Raw genomic sequence first — 16,106 nt, forward strand, 5'->3', positions numbered from 1 at the left:
GCAAGCCAGTCCCGGTACCTCTGGTGCTTTGCTGAATCATGAGCTGGGTGTGGGGCCTCTGTCACTCACTGGGTTTGTGCAAGAAAAGGAAAAAAAAAACAAACCAAACCAAACCAACAACTTCTGGTGCCTTCTGGACTGCAGGAGGTTGGCTGGAACTGATGGCACACAGCATGCTGCGGGGAGACCACGTTGCCTGCTAGGGCCACACAGGGCCACACCACAAGCCATGTACATCCTTGATGCACCCATGGCATGCCCAGCTCCCACGTGCAGTGTGTCCATCTCCTGAGTCTGCCATGGGTGAGTTATAGAATGCATGTATATGTATTTCTGCTTTGAAAAACCTGAAGGGAAATGTGCTGGTCCTGTCTCTAGGGACTGCAAGACAGTACGGATGGATGTGGAAAAAACAACAGGTGTTTTTCTTGTTGGTTTTCTTTTTTTTTCTGTAGTAGTTTAAAGTAGTAGTAGTAGTTTAAAGTGCCTGGTATACTTTAGTTCTGGGTTGTTTCTCCCAACTGTTATATGTCAGTCATATGGTGACTGCATTTCTGAATTGCAAACAGCTTGAAGTTCACACTATCTGATACACTTCCCTGGTGTTACAGGTGGAAAAACATTGTTAAGAAGGGGAAATTCAGCACACAAAACTGTCACTTGCAGATATACTGCCAGACACCCAGAGTCTGGCTGTTTTTCACCTCTCCTCTTTCAGACAGTTGGTCTGTCTTCTTAAAATTGAGGGAGATGCCTGACCTTCCCAGGCAAACACAAGTCTGCTAAAGCTCCAGCTGTACAGGACTGTTCTACCATGGCATGGTCTGTGCCATCTGATAATTACCATTCCCTTACAAACTAGCTACTAAAAGCCAATTGTCCCATTGCTTCTGAGCTGGAAAAAGAGGCTTTCGTTTAGTCTGTGCAAAGAGTTACTGGTTAAATATAGGCTATGATGGATTTTTTTTTAATATAAGACTAAAACTAATGGTGAATTTTCACGTTCTTTACAGCTGAACAAAAAATATTTTAGAACAGAGTGTGCACAGATGAAGGATTCTCAGTTCTCATATCTGAATATGAATGCTGTCCTAATTAGAGAGAATAAGGTGATGTGTGAGGTGATGCACTGATTTTAGGCACTATGTAAACTCTCAGCAGATGCAACATTAAGCATAAGTAGACCATTGTTTCAGCATTTCTCTCCCCTGCTACTTCTATTTGACAGAGTATGAAAGCTGCTTCGCTCCACTCCATTTGGTAAGACTTAAAATAAAGAAGGCCCTTGCTTGCAGTAGACTTCTTAGAAGAAAATAGAGATACTAGACAACAATTTAGAAAATTTTATTATAAAATTATTTCAACATCTACATCCAAGTAAATGGCTTAAAACTACAGTTCAACTTTCAGGAATAAAAATTCAGTAAATGCTGAAAAAGGTACTGTATCATCTAGTTAGATAGCCCTCAAGTAATTTTTAATACTAGAGATTCCACATGGGTTCCATAAGTGCTATACACACCTCTCTGCACGTGAGTGTGTTCTGCAGCTTCTCTCTGCAAGCAGTATTACAGACGTGTTTATAGCACCTGTGTGCTTCAACTGCTTTGAGACAGAAGTTACAGCTTCTACCTGGAGTAGCTGCAGCTATGTTACAAGTGTACAGTACATCATGAGATCGTAACTCATGTTCAAGCATTACTGAATGCAGACAGAGGTATAATTTCTGTTAACTTGACAACAATGACTACCTAGTTCTGGTTTTGTGACCTTGTATTCAATACAAAATCAACAAATATTCAAGTATATTATGGCAGTGAAGGCAGCTTTTTCACACCTGTATATTCTAGACAAAGATATTTCATTTTTATTATCCATTTCATGGATGTGCTGAGCTCAAACACATGATCTGGTGACCTTTGGTGACTTCAGCTTATTCACTGGGATAAAAACAGTCTTGATGCAGTACTGAAGCTGTTATGCTTATCACCAATACTTCTAAATTTAGTTTTTAAAAGAAATGAAGCGTATCAGAATACTATTTTGATTGAGGAATCTATCCCAACAGGACGTCTAGAACACAAAGGTAGTTCCAGCTTTCTCTTGTTCCTATTTAAAAAATATTTGGTATTCACAGTAGAGTATGGAGTGGCTTTCTGTTCAACAAGTACAAATATGTTTTAGAAAACTGTCATACAACTGAGCAGGATGCTTTAAATACTGTTACTTGCAACTTCTTGCAAAGGATCATACACACTTAAGATAATATGCAAATTAGTAAAAAAAAAAGTCATATTATACAGGCCTAATGAACTTTGACTGGCCAGTTTGACAATGTCCAATGATTTAACTTGTATTCTGTCATTAGGCTTACCTTGCTTACAAAGAGGAAAATCCACAAAGAAGATGGGAAAGGAAGAAGCTTATTGAGAATGGAATATTTTCCCAACAGCTTTCTCCCACTGGCACTGTTCTGTGACAATTCCCCACTATTTTGCTGTTCATAAAAGTTATTCTGTAGTTTTCAGTGCTGTTCATATTTTGAAACATCTCATTTCCTAAACTCTTTCCATTGCAATGAATGGTTCTTTGAATAAAATTCTACTTCCAACACCACTCTTTCTGAAAACCTTTCAAATAGACCATCAGTGCTCATCGCAGCTTTCAAGGTGTAGAATCGCCATGTACCTCTTTGAGCTAGTATGGTCCAATACGAATTTGAGAAAGATGACTGACAGACAGATTTTGGTTTAGCGTACTGAACCACTAATCTAACAGCATGACAAAAAGGAACTGCAAGATCATGTTTTAAACATGCTGTTGTTCCCCACATATTACATCATATACATCACCAAAACCTTTCCATTTGACTTGCGTGTCTGACATCAGTTATTGGAAAATCCTAACCTACTTACTTGGCACATGCTTTCTGGAGTGCAGAGACGTAGGCTAGATGTAGTCTACACTCACAGCTACTATAACCAAGTAGCTTTTCACTTCTTTCCAGTAGCTTTTAAAATATCCCAATTTTCTTCTTAGTTACCTTATGCATAGGAATCTACCTTGGCTATTTTTTTCTGTGAACAGCTTAACATTAAAAAAAAAAACCTAGCAGTGTAACTCACAGAGCAAGGTGAGAATAACAATTATTACTGGAATACAGCTTGTTTTTTTTTTATAAAATGGGACTTCATTATATATGGAAGATACTTTCTCCCTAGCTCCCAGTCAGGGTATATTTGAATGCTGTTTGTATCTTGCTCCAAGACTGCCATCTTAAGTGGATCTTTTCTAAATGCTATAAATACAACTTTAAAGTACAGGTGTTATCTATCTACCTGAGAAGTTCTGTAATAAGATGAACTGCTGATAACTATTCTAGGAGAAAAATGTACACCAGCATAACTGATGCTTATCAGTATTCAGAATTCAAGCAAGGACTTGAATTCTAAACAGGACTCAAAAATTGCACACCTCTACCACATCAAGTCTTTGATCATAGGAAAAAATAAAATCTAGTCTGATTTTCCTCTATACACATATCTTCTTTAAAGACATACGTGCTCCTATCTTCCTCACCCTGAAGTCCACAGCAAAATTTCGCATTCAGTGCATACAGCCTAGGCTCTAACATCCTCATCTCCTTTATCTTCTGCCAGTCCTGAAACTGAAGAAACTGCTTGTTTGGAGGTAGAGGAATATTTCCAAATGCTAGTCTTTGAGAAGCAGCTTGATCCCCTTAGGTGCCTGGATACCAACTTCTCTTCAGAGGGCTGCACTCTGCTTTGCCACGTTCCTTGGGTCTTTACTTGGGACACACCAGTCATCCGCCTCTGAGATAGCTTGGTAATGCTTGGAAGCTGATTTGTTAAAAACCGGGAGTTTTTCTATTGATTCTGTTGATAGAGCCTAAAATCAAGAAGAAAAAAAGTTACTTGGTTTCTACCTCTCAATAATGCCACTTCGCAAAAATTCATGCAGTACATTCCAAGTGTTAAGCCAGTGATGTTAAAATGTTTCTACATAAGTGTTTCTACAGTAGATGCAGTATTTTATATGTTTCAGTATCTATGTTTGCTTTAGATAATTTGGCAGGACAAATGCAGTAACGTTAAATAATATTATAGGCCTTAAGAGTTACTCTAACCTGCTTTCAAGATAGCCCTGGAAGCCATGAAAAAGAACTTTAATTTACAAAGTTCCAGAGAAACTTTAAAATATGTTCCTTTCCTACTTCCTTACTTTGGAGCTAAAAAAAAAATCCAAGGCCTGTTTGGAAATTGTTAAATAGAAATGCAACATGTATATAGCTCTTCCTTTCATACTGCTTTTCTGTCTGTGCCTCAGTGTGCTTAGAACTTCTCCCAGTCCTTTGTATTCCATGAATAGGCAGATAACAAATTTTAATACAATCTAAAAAGTAATGGGGCTCTCAGCACTAGTTATCCAAGTAGACTAGTTTAAGCCAAGTGACCTTTATAATTCTAGATACCAGATACAATTCTTACTGGCATTTCTTAACGAAGAGCTTTTCTACTCATGAGGAGATAATTTGTTTACCTTAAAATAAGTTACTTCACTGCATTAATGGTAGTTATCAACACTATCTTTTATTTATTTAACCAAATCAAAATACATACCTTCAAGTAGATAATAGCATCTGTTCCGTAGCCACATATGGAGTAGAGATTTAGATCTCCTTGAAAGTACTTAGCATACAGACGAGAAATTGGCAAGCCATACCCAAAGCCAGCCTAAACATAAAGACAAAATTACTTTATTTTTTACTAGCTCTTATGACTTAAAATTAAATAGCTAGAAAGTGTTCAGAGGTTTTAAACTGCTAGAAAGTCCTTTGCACTTAACTCAAGTCTTAAAAGAAAACAGAAATCTCTCATCAGTTTCATACATAACATTGAAACTGACAATTAAAAATCCAAAACTGCAGGAAAGAAACAAAACAAATCTCCCTGAAAGAGAGTTTCTATATACATTTCTGTATTTTCCCTGCCCTGTTTTCGCTAGTACAGATTGATTAGTAAAAGGAGCTTGCTACTGGTAGGCAAATTACAATAGTCTAAGCCTATGGTTATGCTTGCCACCATAAAGATAGCACAATTTATAATACGTTTGAGGACTAAGTGGGAGCGAATATCAAGTAAATTACCATAATTGGAGTATAAGAAAAAAAATAAAATAAGGTTAGATTCAGGACAGAATGTTCTTAATTGTTTATACCTTTAAAAGCATATTTTTGTTCACTACACTAGATACTAAAAATCTGTTTCAGAAAGTGTTAAGTCATATTTATGATGTTCAATAATATTTGCTGCTCTGTGGGGTATGCAGGGTGGACACAGAATTTTGTAATTTATTAACCTACCAATCTGTCCAACACTTATAGCAGCCTTATTAGTAACAAGAGTATTTAAAATATCTTACAAGAGGAGTATTTCGACTGTCATCCATCCTTGGCCTTGGTGCTGTGGAATACATGTAGCTAAACAGTTGCTCAATTTTCCTTACTGGAACACCACCTCCTCTGTCTGAGATCTGAGTTAAGAGGGAATAAAGTTAACTGCAGTCATGTACCAAGAGTGGTATTTAAAGTGCTGTTATTTGAACAAACCCTCCCAACAGCAATAAGTGCAAACATTTGTTTTGCAGCATATTATTTTTCAATTAGATTATAGCCTCCATTTAGTCCATTTAACAGAAGGCTCATGCGTAGTATCTTTGATCTGTTGTCAGAGGCTGCAAGTTCTTGTAATAGAACTTGCAGCAGCATATGCAATCATAAAGATTACATTAAGCCCATATTGTAGTAGACCAAGAAAATACCTTAATTGCCAGGTCTTCTTGTCCTAGAACAACTGTCACTTCAACTGGAGAAAGGGAAGGACTGTTTTCTTGGAATTCAACAGTTGCTCTCATTGAATTCTATGGAAATGAAGGTTACCATTATCAGAAGTGTTGGATCTATGCACTTAAAATCAGACCCCTGTTACGCAGGAGCTCAGCACAGCTACCCTCCATTCCTACGAGTGCCTAGCTTCCATGGAACACACAATTTCGTCTAACAGTAGCAGAGGAGGTCTCACACCTAAAAGTGACTAAGCATAGCCAAGGCTCCTCTATACTTGAAAGATTACACTGTTCTTGCCCAACATGTACCTCAGCCAATGTAAATTCAATAACATAACTCCCTTAAAGTCACCAGGCATCTGGAGAAGAGCAGAGTTCAGCAGTTGCTAAAGGCTGCCAGAATTCCACACCCCACATTGGCAGCACATCAGTTCAGCCCCATTCACTACTTCAAGATGTATCACCCGCTCCACAGAAAAGACACAAGGGCAAACCTGCACTACAGATGTAATCCCTAAAAGCAGAAGGCTAACAGTGGTCACAACCACACGTCCCACTTCTAATCTCTCTCTCCCTTACCCTGTCTCATTATATCGCACAAAAATGTCCAAATTCTTTCCTACAAACTGCAATAATCCCCTTCTCAATTGCCAAAGCTATTTCCCCAGATAAGAAAATTTTAGAAATTGCATTGTCCTATGCAAAGCTTTATTTCATTTGGACCTAGCTAGATATTTTAAATATTGACACTCCAGCTCAGACTATTAAGGGAAGAAACAGCTTATACCGACATACCTTAAAGAGCTCAAAAAGCATGTGAAAAAGATGAGATGGAACATATGCAATGTTAATTGGCTCTCCTGGAAATTTTCCTAGAGGAAGGAAAAAAAAAGAGACAACCAAAATTTTAAAAGGTGATGGAATTTCTGTATTGTATCCGAATTTTACAATAAGCAAGTCGTATGCCAAAACAAACAAGAAAATAAATCAACTCTTAGTTTGGGTTTTTTTCTGCCCCACAGTCAGCAAACAACTTCATGCTCTCATAACAGTGTTTAGATTCTAATTACCACTTGCTTAAAACTGGTTTATTTTCAAATAAACCAAAGAAGTCAAGTATTAACTCAATTTAATAATTAAAAGATTTTAAAGATTAAGCAGATCAGACATGCAGGCAGCCTGAACCAGAACCAGAGTTTCTCAGTCAGTCCCACTTCCTCACCCCAGATACAGAGCTCCTCTCTAGCAACGTATCATGTTCAGTACAGGCTAGTCTTACTGCTCTCAAATTCATAAATAATACTTCTGGAAATCTAGTGTTTAAGATAAAATGACATTTGAGTTCTAGCACAGGAGATTAAATCAGGTGCTTATAACAGAAAATGATCAGGAACTAGCCCAAGACAAATCAGCTGGAATGCACCATTATGGCTACAGAAATGGGAGCCTTTGGATTCAGTAAAAGTAGCAGCTTGGCTACCGATCGCAAGGCAGACATAAAAGCTCTCATCTTACCATTCACTTCAGTAAGTTTCAGTTCTGGGGATGCTAAGTAATATTGGTCACACAACATCTTGGAACTTTCAAAAGCATCTGAAATAAATATTTAAATAGCATATGTGAAATGTAATACCAAACACTGTAGAAAATAATTCCAATGCATGGTAAAAATATGATTTTTAACTGCGTTGGCTGCTAAGGTGTTACAGACTCTAAGCCTGTGTTTCAAGGGGATTATAACATTGCATCCACTGTGTGCATTAAAAACAGAAAATAAATAGGCAGTTACAGCAGCATGGGCAGATCTTCAATAAAATTCAGTTACTCTGTAAAGCACATGCATCTGTTACCGAACAGGAGGTAAGGCTAATCTCAACACCATAGACAAGTTTAACTGCTACCTCAGCTGTCACCTACTAGGCCTTATTCCCAAACATTTTTTACTGCTACTTTGTATTTTAAATTCTGTCCTATAGAAGTTTGTGTTTTGATAAGACTACTTTCAGCTATTTCAATAAAAAACATTCAGCATCCTATACAAACACATGTTGGTTACCCAAATTGCTTGTAAGCACATGTAAATACTGATCATGAAGAGAAATGTTAAGGATCTGAGAATACATACCATTCACTACTTCAGCAACATCACAGCAAGGATCAATGCTTCCAATGTGCCTTGGGTGCCCTGATCTGGATTTATCATCAAAAAGCAGGGCTGTTTGAGATTAAAACAATACTGTATTTAAACTCAAATACCGTATTATAAACAAAAGCATTAAATCTCGACTAATACAGTGTGACCACAGCCTACAATCACATAAAGTACTGAGTGCTCTTTATGCCTTCTGCAAGTTAAAAATTCTACCTACTGTCAGCAAACTGTTGACTTTTCTGTAGTTCAACATCTACAGGCTTTTCAGGTGTAAAGAATGAGATCCCTACATATTCCATACAAGCCTTATTACAATTAGTCTGTGGTCTAGAAAACAAGACTTCCCATTCTTTTTGTAAGTCAGACATTCAGTTTCTAACTTTCCAGTGTCACTCAAAATCATCTGAGGCAGACTTCCAACAGTTTTAAGAAGTGTTTACATTACATGTTTCTCATTAGGCTGAAGTTTTTCCTCAGGTAAAAATTTCTACTTACTGTGTTGGTTCATGAGCATCCGGGTGGAAATACGGCTCATATAAAAACGGTCCAAGAAGTACTGAATGTTTTGATTGGTGACAGGATCTACTTTAAAAATATCTTTGTATTCAATTACTCCTTGTGCCATTGTAGGAACCACATCATGGTGTCTGTTTCGGACTCTAATCAATGTATCTATAAAGCTAGGTAAAAAAGAGATCTTTTTAGAACATTATTCTAAGACTACATAGAGGCAAGCTTTGTACAATGTCATTATCTAATCTAACAGCAGCACAGATAACTGCAAAACAACCTTAATATTAAAATACAGTCTATTTTTTCATTCTCTTATAAGTAATTCCTCACTGAACTAAAACAGAAGAGTTTGATATTTTTAATATAAAATATGTAATCACTAGCCATGTCAAATTTGCTGCCTGTTTACTCATTCAAAACAGTTTGAACAGAAGAGAATGCAGGGAGTGCAAAAGACCCCTAGCTGAAATCTCAGAAAGAAGGTAATTTCTACTGATATTTCTCTGTCATGACAGTTCAAGGGGCAGTGTGCCCTCAAAATCAAGCTGCAATAGGTCACATTTATTTGCAGTATTGGTAAACATGGTCAGAGACTTAAACCAGCTTGCTCTATGCACAGCACTTCATGCTAGATTATAAAATTCAGCTCATGACAGCTGTCATTCTGAGCTGGCTACATTGTGAACAGTGGAATGTGAAATCAAAAGCTCAAAGAAATAAAAAGCTTACTCAGATAAGACTTTTTGGTCATCTGGGCTTTTCTGATGGAACTCAACCAGCTCCATTAGGCTTTGGATGTACCTATTGAAAAAGAACACAAGCAATATATGCTATTATTTTTTATCAGTCTAGGAACAGGAAAAATACTGTCTTGTCCAAATCATTACTCCTAACAAGTCAGCTAAAAGTTTAAAGTATCTTTAAAGTATTGAAGTTCCATCCAAGTATGGAATCACAGATGAATACTTCTTGATTGACTGAACCCTAGGAGTATTAGAAGTCTTTTCTTGTGCCTGCCACGCAGAAAGGAATCTGAACCCTCACTTTAGGTACATAGGATCTCCTTCCAATTCTTGAGAAGAGAGTAATTTCAAAAGAAGATCCACATGACAATACTGATCAGGAAGCTACCTAAACAATTTTTTTCCAAAGGTAATCGGCTTTGGCACAAGCTAAGCACTTGAGCCTCTTTTGCTAACATCTGACAGCCTTGACGCATATTGCAAAGGCGCAACTGTTTGCTAGATTAAGAATCGTTTCTGGATCTCACTCTAATACTTTTGCCCTTTATGTCAGCCATCCTTGCAAAAGCTGCAGTAAAGCAAGGTTAAATCAGATTAAACCACTCTGTCACCCACACAGATTATGTTAACTGAATTCCAAACGCTTGGCGCACAGGCCAAGGCAATGTGCTATGGAATGGAAGCTGTTAGTAATTCTGTCAGTGAGAGACCCAAACAAGTATATAGCCTGCTCTTCCATTCTTGTGTAGCTCTGAGGGTCTGTAATGCTATGTGAAAACAGAACACATTTTCTTCTCTCCCTTCTTAAAAAGTAAGAAGTGAGATTTGCTCTAACAGCTATTTCAAATTTAGTTTAAAAAAATACTATTTAAAAATAACAATATAAGCTTGTTGCTTTTCAATTTGATTTCACTATGCTAGAAAATGACAGTGTATGACAGCTTGCTATTCAGCTTTGATGGAGGAATTGCATTTCTAGTGTATTTTGTTACCGTCTTCTACTATTCAAAAAAGTGTATGACAACCAAGTTGTCAAAGCTTTGTTATTTTACAGGCTGAATTCAAGTAGTGCTTACTTACCAGCTTTTTACTAATTGTACTGATGGAGTGCCTAGTAATTTATCAGGAAGAAGATCAATTTCTCTCAGTATGTTTGCAAACCTCACAGGAAGTTCTTGTCGCAAAAACGCAAAAGAAGTTCTCTCACATCCATTAGTTGAGCCTATGGATAAATCAAAAAAAAAAAAAATTAAAATAAAGTTTCAAGATGTAAGTGCAATTTGCTGCCTGGCCACAGACTTCAGGACTGTATTCCTTTGCAATCGTCATGCAAGCACTGGCCAGTTCTCCTAGGCGTATGTTTGTGCCGAATGTTGTTTACATGGCAGTAAGACACAGCACGTTCCTGAGAGGAATACTTGCACATTTCCCACCTAGACACGGGACTTATTTGTAATCCTCTAGAAGAAGCACTCCAGCCTTTGTAAACACGGGCTCCTTCGGGGTGACGTCTGAAAACGGCATATGAGCACAGACCTCACAGCTGCCAGAGCGCTAATCGGATCTGGGTACAGCTTGTTCGGGACAGCGCCAGCGACTCCTCCCCGATAAGGAGCACGGCAGAGCACGAACACACCCAGCAGCCCGTTCAACTCTCAGCCGCTCATCCCACCCACGCCACCGGACAGAGCGGGGGCGTACCTTCAGCTTCGGTCCAGGCAGCCACCGGCCACCATCGCCCTCCCGCCGCAGCCCCCTCCCACACCCCGGGACCGAGCCTCCCACAGACAGGCTCGCAGCCCCCCTCCCCACCCACGACAGACACTCCCCTGCCCGTCCCGCCTCTCACCGAAGTCCAGCAACTGCTTCATGGAGAGCGGGGAGGGGGAGAAGCGGGAGAACTGCTCCACTTCCCGCGGCAACCGGCCGCGGGTGCTGCTGCCGCCGCTGGCCCCTACCAGGGGGGCGGCGGTGCGCACAGCGATCCGGGCGGCCTTCATCGCTCCCGGGGCGTCGGTCGTTATCCGGCGGTGGGTGGGTGGGTGGGTGGCAGGTCAGCCGGTCGTTAGCCGGTCGTTAGCCGGTCGTTAGCCGGTCGTTAGCCGGTCGTTAGCCGGTCGTTAGCCGGTGGGTGCCAGCACACCTCGCGCTGTCCCCTCGCCTGTGGCGGGCGGCTTCACGTGCTGCCCGTATTTACAACCCCCGGGGGGCGGGGCTCCGGCAAGGCCACGCCCCGCCGCCCCTAACGGAACGTTCCATGCCCGGGGCTGCTCGTGACAGCCGTTGGCCGGGCTCCTTCCTCCCTCCTCCTCGTCCCGGCGGGCAGCGGGCGCGCTGCCAGTCCCGCGGGGGAAGAGCCGGGGGGGCCGCGGGGGAGCCTCGGGCCCGGGCTCGGGGTTGGGGAGGGATGGGGTGGGGGGCAGGGTGATCTTGTTTACAGGGCAGGGGCTGGGCCATGGCAGCGGCCTTGCCAAGATCCAAGGGCGCCGCGCACCTCCCGCTCCTCATTGGCTGCTGGGGGGGCTCCGGCCTTCTCGGGGGAGCCAATGGGCGGCGGCGGGGTCGCCTGGGCTGCGGGGAGCGGGGCCGGGTGCCCCCGCCCGCCGGCCCAGGGCGGTGGTGGCCGGTGGCCGGTGGCTGGCGGGTGTCCTTGCCAACCCTGAGGGGTACACTGGTGTACTGTGGAGTAACCGAAGGGGAAACGACCTCTCTGCGCCAAGGAGGGGAAGTACGGAAAGTCCAGGGTCGGCGCAGAGGGGGTGCGAAGGGAGCAAAATCCCATCCTAGCCAAGGGGTTTGGAGTGGTTGACATGTAGGTCATCACTGCGACCTGGATTAATAGTGACCAAATATCTGAGGCCAGCTGCTTTGGTGACGCAGTAGTCCCAGATCGCTGCGTGACCCTTGCTTACGCTCTCCAGAGCTGATCTGTGAGGTGACCGACTGAACGGCTCGCTCTCGGCCAGCTCGTTTTCCAGGGTCACGGATGAGCTGGGAAAAGCCTGCACACTTTTCCTGTCTGCAGGAGAGGGAACTTTGATCTCCAGCGCTGCCTGGCTTTTCCCCAAAATGCCAAGTCCACTTCGCTAAAGGCAAGGTTTGTATAATTCATTGAAGAATAGACTTAATGTCAGCAAAGGACTTTGTGACACCCTAAATCTTGGTTGGTAACAGCAGGACCACATAGCAATAAAACGATGATACAAAGGATTTTTGTCTTCACACTTACATATAACTCCTCAATCCAATTTTCATATGTGTATGTTTCTACATACACACAGATATGTATACTTCTTTTCCATGGGAAGGAAGATACATTGCTAAAAAGAAATTCATATTTTAATGTTTAATAGGGAAAGAACACTTTAACTTATCCTTTTTTTTTAAACTTTATCTTATTTTTGTCTTCCTAGTCATTACATCTGTTATCCCTGCTTACTGTTCTACTTCCACAGTACTTTCTGTTTTATTATTTTATTGCTCCCTGTTTTATTATTTTATTGGAAGGGTTACTCTGCTATTGTTCCATCAGATATATTAGGTTTTACCACAGTGATTGACTGTTGGCATATGAAATGTGAAATGAAGCAAGATGAAGATATCTAATAATAACAAATGTAACCATTTTGATTTTTCCATCACTGCCAGGTTTGCTTTTGACTGCTTTAACTTTGTTTGCCTGCAAGTTGCAGATGACTCACAGAAGTAAAAATATCCTACAAACTTGTTTAAATTATAGAGCACATGTATGATAGCTTTTGTTTTGTTTCATGTTCTTCCTGAAGCTACTAATCAATGGGAAGCAAGAATCTCAAGATTAAGACTTTGCAAAAAAATCTGAGCCAAGAAAGTCCTCCTCACTAGGCAGTTATTCTAGTTTATAAGGTCACTATTTCTGTTCTTATTCCTACTTTATTTTAAGCTGCTGGTGTGTGGACTCTGCTTAATATAAGTAACTTTAATAACTTGAATAGCCTTTGTGAGTAGTTGCATTACACACTGTTCTGAATAGGGAAAAAGCCTACTAGGAATAATTCCTGTTGTTTACCTTCCCTTTCTTTACAGCAACTTGTTTTCTCATAGTTTTCCACATAGTTATATGCAGTAAGGGATGAACAAAAATTTTACATGTCCAGTTTAGGACAAATAGTACAATTGTAGCTGGCAGGAAATACAGGAAGTGGGCGGCCTTCTCCAATTATTACAAGGGCAAGACTCCAGTAACTTGAAAACTGGATGCTTTTTCAAAATCAAACAAATTTCTACAAGAATTTTATGCATCAACAGTGCAACAAGTAACAGAGTTTTATTACTTCAATGAGCTTTTGGAAGAAGTATGCCTTCTTCATAATGCAAATTTGCTTCTCACTCTTTGTATGAAGGGTTGTATGTTACAGTACGTTCTGAACAATATAACTTTCCATTCCTGGAACAATGATGTACTATAAAACACAAATGATATATCTGGGAGGTAATTGTTAAGGATGTCCTGAATATTGTCCAAGTCAGCTAAGTTTTAAGCGCAAAAGTAACAATCTGTCAGGATTCATTGTCAGCCAAGTTGCATGTAGAGAAGACTAGGATGCGAAAACTATAACCACTTCAAAAAAATGCCACAATCTATCTGTTTGTACTGTTTATACTGTTTGTCCTCATTTTGCTTCCTCTCCAAACCACCATTTCTGGTGCGGAATGTTGTTTACATGGCAGTAAGACACAGCATGTTCCTGGGAGGAATACTTGCACCGTTTCTCCCCTTGTCCTGAAGCTCCAGTGCCTGTGCCAGTTAGAAGTTCAGATGTTGGAGAACAGCATTTTGATGGTGAAGAACAGTGCCAGATTCCGAACTGTGGCATTCATCGGATGGGTTCTCATTTCTGCTGCTTTAATATTTTAACTTTCCTCTTCTGAACTGCCCTGGGGCAAGTTTTGAAAAGGCAGTAACAATGCTTTCAGTTGCTCAGTCACAGTAGTGTTTGGCCAACTATCATTAATAAAATGGAGCTGTGTTAACATTCTGCTTTTTTACACAACAACTGGGTCCAGAAGAGTGGAAAGAATGAAGGCTGGATTCCTGTCCATTTGTCTCGTAGTCGCTATCCGTTGCAATCAGCTGTCTCCCTCCTTGGTGTTCCTGATGTCCTCCCGACTGCTGGAGACACAACGTGCTGTACTTAGATCAGAGCTGTGTTCCTGGCCAGCCAGAATTCGTGAAAACTGGCCATGTTGCTAATGTCTAATAGAAGGTGTCTGGGCTGATTTTGCCCAGCTTTTTTTCTCTGTGGGGACACAAATTTAAGGCTCTTCTTCCTAATCCACCTGCCAACAAGCGCTGGAGACACGATACGCTGTGCTGGGGTGAGTGTCCTCTCCTGACCAGCCAGAATATGTGTGACAAAACTGGTGGGGTTGCTGCTCTCTAGTACAATGAGTCTTGGCTGAGTTTCCCCTGCCTTTTCCTCAATGAGAACCAAAATTTGAATCTCTCCTCCCTAAACCACCTGTCAGTTTGTGCAAAGTTTGTAGGAAGTTGGTTATCTATTCAAATTTGGTTTAAATGGTTAGGAGAGATGGCTTGGCAAACAGGTGAATAAGCAACGTTATTGAAGCTTTTTGCCTTGGGAAAGCAGACTAACATTTTCTGCTAGGCAACTTGTAATTCAGCTTTTGTAAGGAACGGTAAACAATAGCCCAGGAGGACCAGTAAGTCAAGGTGAAAATTAACAGTAGCACTAGAAGTTTTTGAATGTAAGCAGAAGGAATGGTCTGATGACTGAAGGGCATGAGCTGTATTCACATTTGTATTTGTATGAGCAGCACTTCGTGCAATTTCCAGCAGTACCATGGGCAACATGCTTGCCCTCCACCTGCAGATGGGTCTGCATTTATGCAATTGGATTGGTACTTTAATCCACTAACACACTTGTTTTCTAAATATTTATGCAGACTTTTGCATGGAAAAAAAAAGGACAGAAATAGCATTACAAACAAGGGTCATATCTTCCCGTTCTCATCTTTCTATCACCCGACGCTGCAGCCGCAGGGGCTGTCAAGCTGCCGAGGGCTCCCAGCACGGCCAAAATAGCCGAAGTAGGTGAAAGGTTACGGAGCAGCACACAAACAGGCTGGCGTGCCCAGCCCTGCCGCTAGTTCAGTGGGAGAAAGGTCCTGTAGCTGCTCCAGCACTTGCGCAAGCTCGCCCGCCCACTCGTAGTTTGCAGAAGTCAAGAGTACAGTAGCTGGAAAGTTTCCCGGACGGAGCTGCGGCCGGCCGGCAGCCTGCTTGGAGCTGTAAACACCGGGATGCGCATGGCAGCTCAGCAGTCCAGGGGAGACACCCTTTTTATTCCTTCCCTGCCTTTGTTATCCGTGTCTGAAATCGTGTGTTAACTGCTTTAAAATCAGGGAAAAGGAGAATGGAGTGCTGGTTTCAGAATTGCTTTTCCAAAAAAAATTATCGAGAGGCTTGCATGAGATTAACTGAGTGTTTCAAACTGGGAGTATAGAGAGAGCAGAAAGGGAGAAAACTATTTTGGAGTATAGCTGTACTCTTCAAGAAAAATGCTAGGACTGAAACTGTGATAAAATATCACTCAAAAGTATTTTGTCTTAAAAAGCTTGTCACTAGAGCATGTTGAATTCAGGAGGCTGCTTGCTATGTAACAGAAGAGAAATCTTCAGCCAAGCACACCATTGCAGAGAAAATACGGGTGAACTGCCAGTGTGGGCTGGAGCTGATCTAAAGTGTATAGCTAGACAACAAAATGTCCTTCTCTAGCCTCAGCTGGCTACCGTAGCAGTTCCTGTGAAAGAGCATGTGCCATTCTCTATGA

The 16,106-nt window shown here is 41.2% G+C and overlaps 1 protein-coding gene across 1 annotated transcript; it reads right to left on the reverse strand.

Annotated features, from left to right (window-relative positions):
* Positions 1 to 1,328: 1,328 nt before the first annotated feature.
* PDK4 (pyruvate dehydrogenase kinase 4) lies at positions 1,329 to 11,325 on the reverse strand. Its single transcript, XM_086742358.1, has 11 exons — positions 11,123 to 11,325; positions 10,354 to 10,495; positions 9,260 to 9,331; positions 8,513 to 8,697; positions 7,991 to 8,080; positions 7,381 to 7,458; positions 6,661 to 6,737; positions 5,842 to 5,940; positions 5,443 to 5,553; positions 4,641 to 4,754; positions 1,329 to 3,909 (listed from the first exon to the last, which is right to left on the reverse strand). Exons 1-11 carry the CDS (start codon positions 11,271 to 11,273, stop codon positions 3,766 to 3,768), a joined length of 1,263 nt encoding a protein of 420 aa, XP_086598484.1. The 5' UTR covers positions 11,274 to 11,325; the 3' UTR covers positions 1,329 to 3,765.
* Positions 11,326 to 16,106: the final 4,781 nt, after the last annotated feature.

Source organism: Chlamydotis macqueenii, chromosome 2, assembly GCF_036417535.1.
Source record: "Chlamydotis macqueenii isolate bChlMac1 chromosome 2, bChlMac1.mat, whole genome shotgun sequence".
Lineage (NCBI taxonomy): Eukaryota > Metazoa > Chordata > Aves > Otidiformes > Otididae > Chlamydotis > Chlamydotis macqueenii.